This window comes from Choloepus didactylus, chromosome 19 (assembly GCF_015220235.1).
Source record: "Choloepus didactylus isolate mChoDid1 chromosome 19, mChoDid1.pri, whole genome shotgun sequence".
Classification (NCBI taxonomy): Eukaryota; Metazoa; Chordata; class Mammalia; order Pilosa; family Megalonychidae; genus Choloepus; species Choloepus didactylus.
This window is the reverse complement of record NC_051325.1, coordinates 44941296-44958931: the sequence shown is the minus strand read 5'-3', so window position 1 is coordinate 44958931 and position 17636 is coordinate 44941296. Positions and strand designations below refer to the sequence as shown.

The window sequence follows — 17636 nt, the reverse complement described above, 5'->3', positions numbered from 1 at the left end:
AAAGGGGTGGGGCCCTTTCCATTCAGAACCAGACCCCACAGCCTGGGGAACACGGCCACACCTCCTCACACCAGTCAAGAATTATAGGCTGACAGGCACCACCTGCTGGGCAGAAAAGCACAGTGACCTGAGGCATCAAAGGGTGGAGCAATTTTCTAAGACACACCCACAGGGAAACCAGATACTGAATATTTCTTCCCTCTGGGACCTGAGCCTGTCCTGGTCTGGGAAAACCTGATTTGGATAACCAAGGAAACCATGCCTAGACAACAGAAAATTACAACCTACACTAAGAAAAACAAAGTTATGGCCCAGTCAAAGGAACAAACGTACACTTCAACTGAGATACAGGAATTTAAACAACTAATGCTAAATCAATTCAAAAAGTTTAGAGAAGATATTGCAAAAGAGATAGAGGCTGTAAAGGAAGCACTGGACATGTATACGGCAGAAATCAAAAGTCCAAAAAACCTACTAGTAGAATCTATGGAAATGAAAGGCACAACACAAGAGATGAAAGACACAATGGAAGCATACAACAGCAGATCTCAAGAGGCAGAAGAAAACACTCAGGAACTGGAGAACAAAACACCTGAAAGCCTACACGCAAAGGAGCAGATGGAGAAAAGAATGAAAAAATATGAGCAACGTCTCCGGGAACTCAAGGATGAAACAAAGTACAGTAATGTACGTATCATTGGTGTCCCAGAAGGAGAAGAGAAGGGAAAGGGGGCAGAAGCAATAATAGAGGAAATAATTAATGAAAATTTCCCATCTCTTGTGAAAGACATAAAATTACAGATCCAAGAAGCGCAGCATACTCCAAACAGAAGAGATATGAATAGGTCTACGCCAAGACACTTAATAATCAGATTATCAAATGTCAAAGACAAAGAGAGAATCCTGAAAGCAGCAAGAGAAAAGCAATCCATTACATACAAAGGAAGCTTAATAAGACTATGTGCGGATCTCTCAGCAGAAACCATGGAGGCAAGAAGGAAGTGGTGTGATATATTTAAGATACTGAAAGAGAAAAACCACCAACCAAGAACCCTGTATCCAGCAAAGCTGTCCTTCAAATATGAGGGAGAGCTCAAAATATTTTCTGACAAACAGACAATGAGAGACTTTGTGAACAAGACACCTGCCCTACAGGAAATACTAAAGGGAGCACTACAGGGTGATAGAAGACAGGAGTGTGTGGTTTGGAACACAATTTTGGGAGATGTTAGCACAACAATGTAAGTACACTGAACAAAGGTAACTATGAATACAGTTGAGAGAGGAAGATCGGGAGCATGTGAGACACCACAAGAAAGGGGGAAAGATAACGACTGGGACTGTGTAACTTGGTGAAATCTAGAGTATTCAACAGTTGTGATAAAATGTACAAATATGTTCTTTTACGAGGGAGAACAAGCAAATGTCAACCTTGCAAGGTGTTAAAAATGGGGAGGCATTGGGGGAGGGATGCAATCAGCATCAACTAGAGACGGTAACTAATAGAATCATTGTATTATGCTTCCTTTAATGTAACAAAGGTGATAACCAAGGTGAATGCAGATAAGAGGGGGGGACAGGGGAGGCATGTTAGACACTTGACATTGGTGGTATTGTCTGATTCTTTATTCTACTTTGATTTAAGGTTATTTTTCCTTTTGCTGCTTCCTAGCTGTCATTTTCTTTTTTTCCTCTTTCTTTTGCCTCTCTACCTTCTTTGACTCTCCCTCCTGCCTTGTGGAAGTAATGTAGATGCTCTTATATAGATAGTGGTGAAGGTGGTGAACACATAAATGTATGACCATGCAGAAAACAATCAAGTATTTACTTGGGATGGAATGTATGGTGAGTGAACAAAACCATATTAAAAAAAATGGGTCGATGACAAAACCTCGAGGGCAATATTCTGAGTGAAATAAGCCAGACACATTAGGACAATTATTGCAGGGTCTCACTGATAGGAACTAATTACAATATGTAAACTCACAGACATGAAATATAAGGTACCAGGATATAGGACGAGGCTTAAGAATGGGAAGTGGTTGCTTAGTATGAGCAGAATGTTCAATTAGGATGAACTTAAATGTTTGGAAATGAACAGGGGTGTTGGTAGCAAGATGTGAGAATAACTAACAGCGCTGAATGGTGTGTGAATGAGGTGGAAAGGGGAAGCTCAGAGTCATATATGTCACCAGAAGGAAAGTTGGAGGTCAAAAGATGGAAATGTATAAAACTGAATCCTATGGTGGGCAATGTCCATGATCAACTGTACAAATACTAGAAATCACTTCATGAACCAGAACAAATGTATAACGATACAATTAGAAGTTAATAATAGAGGGGCATATAGGAAAGAACTATATACCTATTACAAACTATATACTACAGTTAGTAGTATTTCAACATTCTTTCATAAACAGTAACAAACGTACTATATCAATACTAGGAGTCAAAAATTGACGGGGGTTGGTTAGGGATAGGGGAGGATTAGAGTTTCCTTTTTTTTCTTTTTTCATCTTTCACTTTATTTCTTGTCTGGAGTAATGAAAAGTTTCTAAAAATTGAACAAAAATTAAGTGTGATGGATGCACAGCTGTATGAGGGTAGCCAGGGGCAAGTGATTGTACACTTTGGATCTTTGGATAATTGTATGGTATCTGAACAATCTCAATAAAAATGAAAAAAAAAATGAATAATAGGGAGGGGTGAAGGAGATGGGATGTCTTGGGTATTCTTTTGTACTTTAATATTCTTTTTTTTTGTGTGTGGTAAAGAAAATGTTCAAAAATTGATTCTGGTAATGAATGCACAACTATATAATGGTACTGTGAACAACTGATCATACACTTTGGATGATTGTATGGTATGTGAATATATCTCAATAAAATTGAATACAAAAAAAAAAAAAAAAAAACAAGCAGCCCATAGTTTGCCACTCATACTCTAGAAGAAAATGATATTCCAGCTGGATACTGGAAAGATTCTTCAGGATGAGGATGGCCAAGGCTGGAATATGGGGATGGATAAGCATGGCTCAATTCCAGAGTAAAACAGATCTAAGAACAAGGAAGCACATGGCCAATGCTATATAATCTGTCTTAAATCCTTACTATTCTGTAGTCACTGTAGGACAGGGCTGTCCATCCTTAAATGCTATATATTATTTGACTTACTGACTTTTAAAAAATTTCAGTGGAGTACCAGAGTTCTTATATTTGGCCATAAATTTAGCCACAATTTTCAGTCTAAATAAAACTCTAAGAAATTTAGAATTTAGACTTTATTATGCTGAGAAACCTAAATCTTTAGTATAAAGGAATGTGAAATTACTAAAGTCATGTGCAGGTCACAAGAACCAAGAAGAAAATAAGATGAACTATTCACTATTCCAGAATCCTCCAGGGGTTTAAGAACTTTGTAGTACCAGTTTCTCTTCCTTGCTCAATTGTTTCCGAGCTTCTGTCTGGGCTTTGAAATACTGGCTCATCTGGGTGAAATCACATTTGCTTAAGTTGGTAATAATATTCTTCTCATCATTAGTCATTTCCTAATCAAAAGAAAAGGGAGAGAGAATTAGAAAGAAGGCAAACACATGAATAAATCCTCAGGTTTCTTTAAGAGTACAGTAAAGCACCGTTTTTTGAGACAAAGGTGTTGGGAGAGGTAGTTCACCTAAATCAGTGATTTTTGAAAAGAAAAAGAAAAAAAAAACAACTTTTGCTCAGCCTCTGCCCACACTATCCAAATTGAGAATGGTGAGATTATTTTAAAATCGTCTAAGCAGATATAATATACAGGGTTTCAAGAGCAGGAAATACCTAAAGCCAATGAGCAAGAATCAAGAAGGAACTGCCTATCAGATTAGCTTCTCTCTTTGAAACAGCAGACAGTCTGTCCTGACAAACCTTCCCTTGCTCAACTGCAGTTGAGGATTCTGGTTTGGTCTAATCTAATAAATCCCCTCCTACAGCCATGTACAAGATGGTAAGAAAGAAATAAGCATTTTTGTTGGAGAGAAACCCTATACAATATAGCAAATGAACAAATAAAAGATAAGAACTTTTAATATGACCAAATTCATAAAATGAAAATGTTTACATGAGGAATGCTTCAAGAAATTATAGTTTATTACTTAATCAACATTTTTGCAAGGTGTTAAGATATTAGCACATGGGATACAATACCTTTCTCCAATCTTTAAAGAAATTTTTCCTAAATATTTCCTTAGTAGTATATTCATGGTCGAGCATTTTTGCAAAGAACGTAGCTACTTCTTCTGCTTTGGGGCTCAGCGTCATGACTTTACCTAGAGGAAAAAGTGGTTCCAAAACATTAAGTGTGATATTCATGTTAAGTTCTGGAGATTTCTTTAGTAATGGTTTACCTTCCCAAAGTATACAAAGTTCTGGTGACACATTATAACAACAAAAAGACAACATATGGATTTATATCTACTTGTATAAATTCTCCTTCTCTATAGCAGATATTTACCTGGGTCACTCTCTGGAGACTATGCCAGTAAACTGTTCCCAGGTGCCTGGGGGAGGCCCAGCTACTCCTCCTTTTCCTTTCAGCAAGCAAGGTCCTTTACACCTCTTCAATGGTTTTTAAAAATCAAATCCTCAGAGGGACTCCTGCCACAGCTAAGCTAAGCAGCCTGTTCAAGAAGGGGAGGGAAGGATAGGGCAGGGAGTAGAAGAAAGGAATTGTGGGGTAAAGAAACAGGCATCTTTCTTCTTCAAAGTAAGGTGGGTGGAATATGAATACAATATATATCCACAGCAGACAAGCCCAGTTTTACCACAGGAAATGGCCTAAATAAGACCTTCCTCTAGAACCTTGCTGCTCAAAGTGGGTTCACAGACCAGCAGCATCAGCATTACCTGGGATCCTGTTGTAAATGCCGAGTATTAGGCCCTACCCCAAACCTACAGAAATAATTTTGACAAGATTTTCAGGTGATTTGTGCACACATGAGCTTAGATATGCGGTTACTTCTTCCAAAGAACAGGACTCTCCCTGAACAGAAGGAATGACTGGGTGCTTGGTACTGTGCAAGTGTTTATGTAAAAGCTGTTCTAAAGGAACCCTGATGTTACACAATGAAAGCTGCTAACTGGTAAAGAAAATCTGAATGGAGTCTAGGGGTTTTTCATACCTTAATTAGTTAATAAAGAAATAAATAAAAGTACTTGGGATTTGATCTACTTTTCAACTAGAGTACTTTTAACAGCACGTAGGGCCAATTTCCATTTTTTCTTGAAAATCCAACTTTACAACACCATCTGGAACTAATCCATGCTGTAATAACCGTTGGCTATATTTAAAACAAAATGAGGTTATATAATAATTATACTGCCTTTGTATTATACGGAATTAACTCACCAAGGGTTTCATATTCATTAAGGAAAACTAATGCTTAACCAGAAATCCATTTTAAATCTCAGAGGGCAACTCATATCAGGATGGCTGGAAAGTTATAATCCTTAATTGTAGGAATATTGAGAATTGTAACACAAAACTGTCCAAGTAGACACACAAAACCTGCTTGGAAGCCATAACTTAGAAGGCCAACAGGTGGCGCAGCTTCTCCCTCTCAAACCCAGATCCTGCCTTGAAAGGAGACACACTGGGGGGATAGGCTGGCTTTAAGCATTCCCTACAGTTCTTCAGAATTCCTTCCCTAATATTTGAACCAGAGTTGCCAGTAAAATTGTAACATGCTTCCAATATAAGGAAAAACATTAAGACACTAAGAATAAAATAAATGAAATAAAATAAATGGCAAGAGAGAATGTAAACTGTTCCCGGATCTCTTCAGCATAAACTAAATATTAACAGCATTTGAAAAAAAAAAAACAACATACCAGACTGACCAATTTCAATGCATTTTGCCCCAACAGAGGAAGCAATTTGACTCCTCCTGTTTTAGAGATATTACACTGTTTTAGGAGAGCCGTCAAAAAAATGAAATGACAGCTTCCTGCAGCAAAGTGGTGGGGAAATGACTTGAAGGTTCCTGGCAATGGTAATACTTTGTGGAAAACACTGAGCTCCAGAAAGAGAAAACTGCTGAGTCAGAGCTGAAAACTGGAGTGACAGCAATTCACTGTCTCAGCCAGTCCATACCTCACCCTCCCTGGCAGGTTCTAAGAGAGTCTAAGAATTCTCTTCCCCAGAGAGCAGGCAGCACTTACAGTGTCAGATTGGACTAATAAGTCAAATAAGACTTCTTGACTTAATGCAAAGTGGAACTTCACACAATCAAAGGAAACAAAGGCCAGAGGAAAGATCAACTGGGCAAGAAGAAGGGAAAGTAACCATAGCGACCAGGACTTGGCTTCTTGTATTGAATAGGACAAGACACTAGGGAATCTAGCCTTCCCTCAAATTACTTTGAACCACAAAGTGAGGCTTGACTAGTTGAAGCTTTCTAAATCTCTTGGTGAGTGTTTACCAGGGCTGCAGAATATCTGCCCTTTTATGATTTTCTTTTCAAGGCTCTAGGCAATTTCTTTTCATCAGGAGTTTTGGCTTTGAGTCATATTTAAGTTTTCAGAAATGACCTGCTGTGTGGACTGATAGAACTCTGTCCTGTGCTGTCTGATCAGTACAGGTCAAAATATTTTTTTCGAGACAAGCATTTGTCATTGAGGCTATAGGTTCCTGGTAAACTACAGGAAGAGCACCAGAGCTCTCTTAGTGTTTACCACTAATGCTTTTCAGCAGTTCTCCTACCCAGTGTTTCTCAAACTTCGGTCAGCATACCACTTGGTTCAAAATCATTCAGTCCACCCCACACCCTTTAAATGGAAACAGATCCATTCTGGTGAATCTTAAGCCCTTAAGGGTTTAAGGAACAATGCTCTAGTCGTTTCTGCATAGGACCCTGGGATGAGGGAAAGCAACTGAACAACTGATCAATCTGTATACTACTATACTTCTAACAGGAGTGTCTAAGACTACTCTCAAATCCTTCAACCTAAGGACAGGAAAACTGTTAATGGTCAATTCTGAGGGTTCTAAGAGACCTAGGCAAGGTATTTCTCCAAAGCAGCTCATTAACTTGACTGCTCAGATACCAAAGGAATTCTGTTGTGCAATGTAGAGTGAGTGACAGATGCCTACCAGACCTATCTAGAGGATGATGGGGGATTAATTAATCCTTAAGTAAATACTAGTGTTGTTTATAATGTTGAGTAGCTTGCCAGCTGGCTTTATAATACAAAAATACAAAAACAAAACAAAACAAAAAAACAAACAAACAAAAAAACAAACCTCCACTCAAGTAAGGTTTTTCCAATTAATGCTTGCAAAGAGTAATTCCTTATAAATGAAGTTCAAATATAAATATTCAGCTTTTGGTTCATGTGCTAGGAGCCATATAGGTGGATCTTTTTTGTAACACAGAGATAAGACCTAACGGTCTTTTTCACAGCACTTTTCATGCCAAGTAGCCCTTTAAAAGGATGCCCCTTCTCCCAAATCTCACAATGACAATAAAACAAAATTAAATAAACAAAACAGATCATGTATCACAGGATCCTTCCTCATTTTCTATTCCTAAGTAGAAGCAAACTCTTCTCTTCACCATGAACTGGACAACCTTGGAACAACTCACCATCATAGTAAAACTTGACACTCTCTGGAAGAGGCTCATATGCTGGAGCAAATACAGGACCTTTGTGTTCTAAGAATTTCCACTTGATCCCTTCAGGATAACGCTCTTCTTCCCACCTTTAAAAGATAAGGCACAATCTCTTTTACTGATCACTTGGTCTGGTATAGAGATTATCGCTTATTAAATGCCAAAATGATTATCTGCTCAATTGACGTGTGCTCTGAAATGACTGTGGCCCCTCAATCAAGGTTCGGATCAAAGGAACAATGAAGGCCAACCAGGTGGTGTCCTTCATCTTGAAAACGCCAATACTCAATTAGTAACATGGGATGCTCGGGTGAATGGAAGGAAATACATTTCAACAGTTCAGCTCAAAGATATCATAAATCATCACTCAAGGGGCTCAATAATAAGTAGGGGATACGGATTTGGAAACAATTGTTTTACCACAATGGTATGCATGACAGGGTTTCTATTTTCATTGTTTATATGAAGGAAAAGGCCTACTAGGAGTGGTGGTGCCAGGTGAAGATACAGCGGGGAACAACCCCATGAGAAAGTGGATAATGGACAGAAGGTTGACAAACGATAGTTCAGTTGAGGCATACTAAGTTTATAATGCTTGTAAGTTTATCAGTTTAAGAGATATCAAGCGGACATTCGTAACAGAATCTAAAACTCAGTGGAAACTACTTTTTAAAAACTTATTTTGAAAATGATCAAACAGAGAAAAGCAAAGAATACTACAGTGAATATCAGATACCCACCACCTATACATATTGGTTAGTATTTTGCTAAACCATTTCAAAGTAAATTGCAAATGTGAGGTGCCTATACCTCACATTTAGAGGTAAATTTTTACCTCTAAAAATTTTAACAAGCATCTCTATTAAAAAAAGGGTAATCTCTCATAATGAGATACCATTATTGCACCTAACAGAATTAATGATTCCAGATCCCTGGTATTATTCTAATACCCAGTCCACATTAAGAATTTCCCAATTATATCCAAAATGTATTTTATAGAACAGGATCCATAGCAACTGGCTGATGTCTCAAAAGTCTCTTCTTTGGGCACCTCCAGGGAACCTATTTTGTTGCTCAGATATGACCTTTGTATCTCTAAGCCCAACTTGGCAAATAAATTCATTAACAACCTTCCCCCTCAACGCCCACCACCACCATCTCCCAGGAGGGACATGACTCCCAGGAATGAACCTGGCCCTGGCAGTGAGGGATTGAAAATGCCTACTTGACCAAAAGGGGGAAAAAAAGAAAGGTAACAAGTGGAGGTTACAGTGGCTGAGAGATCACAGAGTCAAGAGGCTCTCCTGGAGGTTTCTCTTATGCAAGCTCTAGCTAGACATCCCAAATGGTCACAATATGCCATGCCCTTACCAAAGCAGTCCCCAAATACCTAGTTCCCTACTTGAGATTCTATAAAAAATTCACTCACTAAGTTTTATCTCTCAGTAACTTAAATCCACCAGATTTCAGACAAGTCAGACAAGTCCTAAAACCCAGAGGCAACAGCCTCTTTTAAGAACAACAATCAGATGCAGCCCCATTCCCCATATGGTCAACGCCCCCTTTCAATATGAACAAATTAGGGTGCTCACTGCCCAGACACCCCTGAAGATGGGAGAAAGAGATCGAGAGGAAGGGGTAACAAAAGACAAGATAGGATTTAACAAAGGTCTATGAATACTGAAACTTTATATATATATATTTAGATGCTGAGGGGTTAAAATAGCTGCAAGGAGGTAAATGACATGATGGAACTGTAACCTGTAACATTCTTCGAAATTTGCTCTATAGCTACTCGCTGAATTGTGCTTTGAAACTCTTCACCTTTCTGTATACACCCTATACTCCATAATGAAGAAAGAACTGAAACTGTGGAACTGTAACCCATAACAGTTTTTGAAATTACCTATATAACTGCTTGTTGAGCTGTACATCGAAAGTTAACACCTTTCTGTATGTATGTTTTATTTTACAATAATGGAACCAGCTGAACTTGTGGAACTGTGACCCATGACATTCTTTGAAATTTGCTCTCTACTTGTTAAATCATACTTTGAAAGTTATCCCTGTTATGTATATATGTTAAAGTTTTTTTTGGAATCAACAGATCCCTCCCCATCACATTCTTTGTCGAGTGAGTAGTTGCCTTACAAATAGAATATTGAAATATTTCACAGGTTTTAATCTTCACTATTTCTACCTCAAAATGAAAAGCACTGTAGTTCTATGGGATCCTTCTGAAGGCCAATTTCAATTATGCATATTCCATTGCCTTCCTGTCATATTTCAACCTACTTTACTTAAAAGTATCTTAAAGTTCAGAGACATCAAAAGAACTGCACATATAAAATTGCTTTAACAACAGCAGTACTATAAAACCAGTCAAAAATCTTAGGCTTGGGAGGAGCATTAAAGATCTATAAACAACATACTACTTACAGACATCAATCTGGCAGGATTTCCCAACTAGTTGTTGACATAGAAAAAACTTGGATGCAGGAACCCACCTAATCCCCAGAGTCTCCTTACACTTTTCACTTCAGTATGTTTTCCAACCCCTTTCCATATGGAAGACAACATTTAAGGTGGAAAGCAAACAGGTTCACCCCTGACACAAAGGTGTACTGAACTGAATCCAAGGCAGAGCTGAAACCCTATATAGTTACAACAGGTAACAAGCACAAAACAGTTGCATTTGGGTTAAATAGGTTTTTATGGACAAGCCTGAGCACACTGCCATCACCTATAATATTGTTTCTGTGGAGAAAAATGAGACACAACAAAGAAACCCAGAAGGATCTGGACCATTTTCCCATTACAACAATTACTGAAGAGAGGGAGTTAAGAATCAGAATAAGTTTTTTTTTTTTCCTAGCAGAATGGACATGTCTGCAGACTTTGGAGGGGAACAAAAGATACGCACATGTGTCAAGTTGGTAGGTCAGCAAGAGAAATAATTTATCAATCAGATTTGAGAAAAGCATGCATTAGAAGTTGTAGCAAAGACTGCTTACCCCCAAACCGACTACATTTAGTTCAAGACTAACCAGTTCTCCTTAAACCAAAACAAGAATGAAACAGAGGTCATGGTCCCTCAGAATTTATGTGTGGCAATACTGATACGGATTTCAACCCACAGAAACAAAATCAGGCTACAAGACCCTTTCAGGACACCTAACTTTACACATATATGGCTGGGCAAGGGTTAAGAGTGCATCTGCACCTGGCATCGTGGGACGGAGAACATCTTCTTGACCAAAAGGGGGATGTGAAAGGAAATGAAATAAGCTTCAGTGGCAGAGAGAATCCAAAAGGAGCCGAGAGGTCACTCTGGTGGGCACTCTTACGCACACTTCAGACAACCCTTTTTAGGTTCTAAAGAATTGGGGTAGCTGGTGGTGGATACCTGAAACTATCAAACTACAACCCAGAACCCATGAATCTCAAAGACAGTTGTATAAAAATGTAGCTTATGAGGGGTGACAAGGGGATTGGGAAAGCCATAAGGACCACACTCCACTTTGTCTAGTTTATGGATGGATGAGTAGAAAAATAGGGGAAGGAAACAAACAGACAAAGGTACCCAGTGTTCTTTTTTACTTCAATTGCTCTTTTTCACTCTAATTATTATTCTTGTTATTCTTGTGTGTGTGCTAATGAAGGTGTCAGGGATTGATTTGGGTGATGAATGTACAACTATGTAATGGTACTGTGAACAATCGAAAGTACGATTTGTTTTGTATGACTGCGTGGTATATGAATATATCTCAATAAAATGAAGATAAAAAAAAAAAAAAAAAAAAGAGTGCATCTGCTTTGGGGCCCAACAACAGCCATGACTCCAAAGGAAAAGGGAAGACTGATAGGAAGCTACTGATGACAACAACATTAATTCGTTCATTCAACAAGCATTGGTTGAGCACCCTCCTTAGAACCCTGCAAGATACAACAGACTGATTTACCAACTCACCACTCTCTTGAGTTCCATCAGCCCGATTTACACAATCAGTTTTATTAAAAACAAAAAACATTTTATTAAAGTCCACAAAAACCATACAACACCTTATGACTCCAACCATGAGAAAGAGCACTGAAAACGTATGATTAGTTTGAAAGAAAAAAAGTGAAATAAAAGGTAGGAAAATAAAAACCCGTGTTGTTTTATTTTCTGATTCTGACCTCTGGAAAGGCCCAGAATTCCTTTGCTCTGTGATTTTCCCTGACTATACTTTCCCTTTAACCCCATGTATGTCCACACAAGCAATGCCAAACTCAATAGTGATCAACAGTTCTGCTACTATGTCTCTGCTGCTCCCAAACACTTACGAAAGGTCTGGAAGGCTGTACACCAAACTAGCAACCATGGTTACCTCAAGGCTGGAAAGGAAAATGGGAAGGGGTGGGGTGGAGGGGGGCAAGGGAGGTAAAGGGAACTTTCATTTTTTCTAACTCATATACCTTTGGATCCTTTGAATGTTTTCAACATAAATGTAAATCATGTGTTACTGAAGTGGGGGCTACATAATACAAAGTTTTAATAAAAACAAGTACAAAAAATACATGTTTATTTCAAAATTCCACATACCAAAATTTATTAAATATAAAAGTTCCCCCTTTAGATATACTTCTTAAAAATAACTGCTGTTATCGCCAAACTATCCTCCATATAGACTGTCTGAACCTTCACTCCCACAGTGAAAAACATGCCTGTTTTCTTACATTCACCTCAGATATTTTTACACTTATCAATCTTTGCCAATCTGAGAGGCATTAAACAAAAAGACATCTTTTTTTTCTCATCTTTGTGAGGATGACCACATTTAAAGATTTTATTAATCACTTACTTTCTTTAATTGTCTGTTCCTCACTTTTCTATTGGACTTTTTAAATATTAGGAATGTTAGTCCTTTGAATTGTAAATATTTTGCCCTTGGTTTTTTTTTGTTTGTTTTTTTAATGACATGAGTTTGCTCACTATATTGAAGATGTATCAAATTTATAAATCTTTTCCTTATGGCTCTGGCTATAACTCTTGCTTCAAAAGGTCTTCATATTTCCACAATTATAAAAATATTCACCCATGTTTTCTTGTAGAGGTTCTTTTTTTAAACAAAAGGCAATTTTCCCAACATGATTTATATAGAATAATCAATCTTTCCCCCATCAATTTTAATGCAACTTTCTTCATATGCTAAATTCTATTTCTAGAATCCATTCTGTTCAATAGGGTGGGACCCAATAGGTTTAGAGCTAGTTAAGAATTTCACCAGGGCCTGGAAAACTTATTTCAGAAGTGTTTTTTAAGAGACACTCCTTTAAGTATTTATTTTCCCTCCAATTATCAGGCTACTAATTTTAATAACATTCTTTCTTAACTAGGTCGTGGAATTAAAGAGCTGACATTTTAACCCAGTGCTAAGATATTACCATTTCCACTTCTGCTCCTCTTCTTTCTTCGTCTTCTTTTTCTTGTTATCTGGCTCAGCAACTTTTTTATCTTTATCTTTACTCTTGGGTTTTTTCAATTTACCATCCTACAAAGAAAAACAAAGAGAAAGCACTTTAATAAGGACCAATCACACTTCTCGAAGTAGTTTTCAGGGACCATGAAGAAGAACTAGAATCACAGGCTATCAGAACTAGAAAAGCATCTTAGATCTAATTTTCTCATTTGACAGATGAATAAAAATGTATTGGTACTCTGCTCCAGACCAGTTTTCCCCAAAACAAATTACTCGAGAAAGTGGTTAAAACCATTTGTTTTGCTGGGGAAGAGACTGGGAAACTGTATTTTTTAACATCAGAATTTGAGAAGCCACTGCTATAGAATAATCCCAGTGTATTACTCTTACTTCTTTTTAAACCTCTTCCAATACTATCAAATAATGGCTATAGGAGGCTTTATATCAGGTACTTATTCAATTTTAAAGGAAATCCCTGACTCATTCTAGTGGGGAATACTTTCTGTCACATCACCCATGTTTACCAAGTCATAATGCAGTGAGCAAGTTAACTGGGAACTCCTAAAACAGTTACTGATTCCTACGGTGTTATTTCTTTATGGCTCCCCTTTTGAACTGTGATCTTAGTCAAGCTGATCACAATTGCATAGTAAGAGCATCAAGCCTAAACAAGTACAATTCGCTGATGCAGGAGGCTAATCTCGAAACATGCACACATATACATACCCAGACTAAAATATGACATGTAATACATGAGAATCCTGCACAATCTAAACATTTCTGAAGAATATTTTTCTTTGCCCCAACTTTATTCAAAACATTTTATATAGCAAAGTGGTTTGAACCATTGTAAAATCGATTATAGAATGGCAGAGCTGGAAAGAACTTGATAGTTTGGTTTGACCTCTTCAGATTACAATCAAGGAAACTTCGAAACAGAGATTTAGTCACTTGCTCAAGGTCATATAGCTGTTATTGACCATGATGAGAGCTTTAGTTTAAGAGGAAAATAACAGAGTATGACTCATGAGAATGACTGGAATAAACATTCTAGGACTACCTGATAGGATGGCAATCAAGATAGGAATAAACTCAGGGTCTATAAGCAAATGGCCTTTGGGGCATGAGAAAGATGAAACCCTATAATATCACACATATTTTAAAATAGGCATGGAGAATATAAATGTGTGATCATGTTTGGAAGGAGAAGGTACTAGAGGATCACATTAATTCAGATAATGTTTACTATTTTGGCTGAAACACATCACAGGAAAGGGAATTGTTTTCAGTTAAGACAAGCTCTTAACAGCTTCTGAACAGGCATGCAGATGGCCCCATCAGGAGACTACTAACTACACTGTAAGTTTTCAAGCCTCAGAATGGAATAATCAGTCACTGAGAGACTCCAGAACAATTCCCAGAAATTAAAACAAAACAAACAAAAAAACAGCCATCTGGGGTACCTGTCACAAAAAGACTATGTTAATGCATAGGGTCTTTCAGCCTGCATTTTCTCCCCTAAAAGGAAAGGGCTGCTAAACAAGTCAACTGTATTTTTTTCCAAGCAGTTTAACAATTATTACAAATATCTTCCAAATGCAGAGAAATCAATGTAATATAAACATAAAGGCAACATAGAAAGCATGGCAAGGTGAAGTTTTACGTTTCTTAACTGAGTAGTACATACTAATAATCTACCTCAAAGAAGAATGACTGGCTACCAAAATCAATACTCAACATTTCACTCTCAATTCCTTGATTTGGTTCTCATTAACTTGGACTTCTGCCAAGAACATTCTTAATATAGCACCATTAAAGACCTTTCTTCTCCCTCCTTGTGGAATTAAAATATCAGCAAAGTTCCACAGCAGGCAGGACATCAAAGTAGACAGTATGCTGGCTGCGGAATCACACTGCATGGGTTCAAATCCTAGCTTTACCACTCCGTAGCTGTGTGAAATTAGGCAACCAGTTTAACCTCTCTATACCTCAGTTTCTATAGCTGTAAAATATGAATGATAATAGCAATATTTATCTCTCGTGGTTGTTGTAAGGAATAAAGGAAAAATGACACATTAAAAAGTGTGCAGAATGGTGCTTGGCATATAGTAAACACAATTAAATTACATTTAATTACAATTACTAAGCTTATTCTTACTTCTATGACAGAGTACTCTGTAAGATTCCCTGCCCCTCCCCATCACTATCTTTTCTGCCTTGACTTTACACTTGTGAACCCATTTTGCCCAAATCAGTGGCTAACCTCAAATGCAGTGTTAAAGACTCAGAACTCACTAAACCCCTTCTCTTAGGAGAGTGGAAGATTAAGATCCATGTGAATTTCTGACATCTTCTTAAATTGCTTGCTGATAACTCTTCAAAACGAGAAACAGAAAGGGTCAAAACAAAGAACTATTTTTTGCTTTACTTTAAACCTATCACAAGGATCAACGAGAACCCTTAGAAAACATACTTTACCTAAATGGAGATTTTAAGGAAGTTGAAAAGCCAGCAGAAGAAAGAAAGGGAGGAAGAGTGCAGGTGTTTCAGACAGAGGGAACAGCATGTGCTACATAAAGCTCTGAAGTGCAAGAGAGGCCAGTGTGGAAAAGAAACAAAGGTGGTGAGTGTGGCTGGAACAAGGTGAGCTAGAGAAGAGCAGCTTAAGATGGAGAGATGTGTGCAGCAGCCAGATCTGGAGTAGTAGTAGAAAAGAACTTGGATTTATCTTACGTTCAAGGGTGAGCTGTTAAATGGTGATGATGGTTACCCAAGGTGAGTAAAGAACAAGCTTTGGTAGATATGAGAGCACAAACCAAAGTTCTTCGGGGTTCTAAGCAAAGATGTAGGCACTTGTTAACACTTTCTCTGTATGTATGAGGATAGTGAAGCTTCTCCAGGAACACCTTCTTAGTTGGCAGCGCAGCTACGGATAGACACCCGGGAGGCTAAGAGAGTAGAGTCACTACTGGTTATGGTTAACTTACAACCCTTACTTTGGGGGCTCAGAAAGATGCTAAAACGAACAGTGCCACAGGCACAATTTTCACATATGAGTTTTTTTTCCAGTGTTGCCATTACAACAGACCAATAAATTTCTAAAAACCATTTCCCTTCAAAAGTTATTTTATAGAAGCTCCCACTTCCAAACCCAAGCCCCAAAGACCCTATGTCTTTTTACTGACCTCTTCTTCCTCTAGTTTTCGTTTCTTCTCCTTCTTGACATCTTCAGTTTTAATTTTCTTCGGTTTATAATCAGCACTATGAAAGGGGGACAGAAATATGTAATTAACACAACTGTGACTCAGGAGTTCTCACCCACAGAATTAGGCCCTTCAAAGTCTCAAACCTCTCCAAGACAGGTGTGGTTACTATTATTCTGGGATGGGCATTCTACAGTCAAGAGCAAGAGGGGAAAAAGTAAATGGCCCATCAGCCAGAAAAAACACCAATAGTTACAACCCTATATAGATCAAATTAAACAACTTTATACTAAACTTGGTCTGGAAAGAAGTATGGTGTAGGAATATACACAGAAATAGACATCACTGTAAGATGGAAGCCTGGGAACTAAATGCATAGTACAACAATGGCTGCCATGCAATAATAACTGGCTGGGGGGGGGGGGGTTGAGAGCATTTGTATTGAATAAAAACAAACATGAGTTCAGTGAGTATTTCCCTCCACCCTTCCACTCACTTTCTACCATAAATCCTCTGCAGATTCCTGAAGCATGATAAACTACACAAGACTAAAAATAATGAATAGAATTTAACTTCATTGATTGAACCTGGGAAAGAGGTACATGTAAACCTCCAACAACTGGTTTGAGTAAAGAGTGGTTTTATTACTTCTATACACTGAAACTTCACTTAGAATATGCTGACAGAGTTCCTTGAGGAAATTGCTTTAACATTCAAAACTTATCTGTGGTAGGCTACAAAAACCTTATAGTAACAAATAATTTAAACATTCTTCATCAATTCTACATTATTTGAAATTGCTACAACAAATACACATACCTTTGTAATCAGAAAAAATATACTAAAAAAACAAAAATATATATTTTCCATGAGTCTCAGGTACACTGCTTGTTTATTCAGCAAATTCCACTACTCTTAAGTCATAGAGAAATCAGTTGCCCAGTCCATTAATCCTAAATTGCAGATGAATAGAAGTCAATGCAGTTTTGCTGTGTTTTGTAGAGACATGAATCACATTTATTCTTTCAACAACTCCTTCTTGTCTGTCTAAAAAGGCAAAGTAATGAGAAACACTCACTCATCCTCATCTCGAGGTCTCTTTAATGGCTTTATATCCTCTTTAGAAGGAGCAAAATAGCCATCATCTTCAGGTTCATCTTTAATTCGTGGGGGACTAAAAAGAAAAAAAAAAAAAAAGCCATCAAAGAGTGCTGGGATATCTTTATTACTTCAAGTAAATACAAAGAAGGATAAAACATGCCACTGAGAAGAAGATAATATAAAGATAACAGCGTAGATTTGCACATAGGCTTTCCACGGGCA

The 17636-nt window shown here is 37.7% G+C and overlaps 1 protein-coding gene across 3 annotated transcripts in view; it reads right to left on the bottom strand.

Annotated features, from left to right (window-relative positions):
- Positions 1-17636, bottom strand: part of TOP1 (DNA topoisomerase I) — a 97177-nt gene that overhangs the window by 24880 nt on the left and 54661 nt on the right. For all 3 annotated transcript variants that reach the window (XR_005213223.1, XM_037812465.1, XM_037812466.1), the window contains exons 6-11: positions 17392-17487; positions 16296-16371; positions 13076-13182; positions 7622-7737; positions 4185-4306; positions 3425-3547 (exon numbers count right to left, since the gene is read on the bottom strand). Coding sequence is in view for 2 of the 3 variants with exons in the window: in XM_037812465.1 (XP_037668393.1) it covers positions 3425-3547; positions 4185-4306; positions 7622-7737; positions 13076-13182; positions 16296-16371; positions 17392-17487 (640 nt within the window). In the remaining variant the exon portion in view is untranslated. The remainder of the gene's footprint in view (positions 1-3424; positions 3548-4184; positions 4307-7621; positions 7738-13075; positions 13183-16295; positions 16372-17391; positions 17488-17636) is intronic.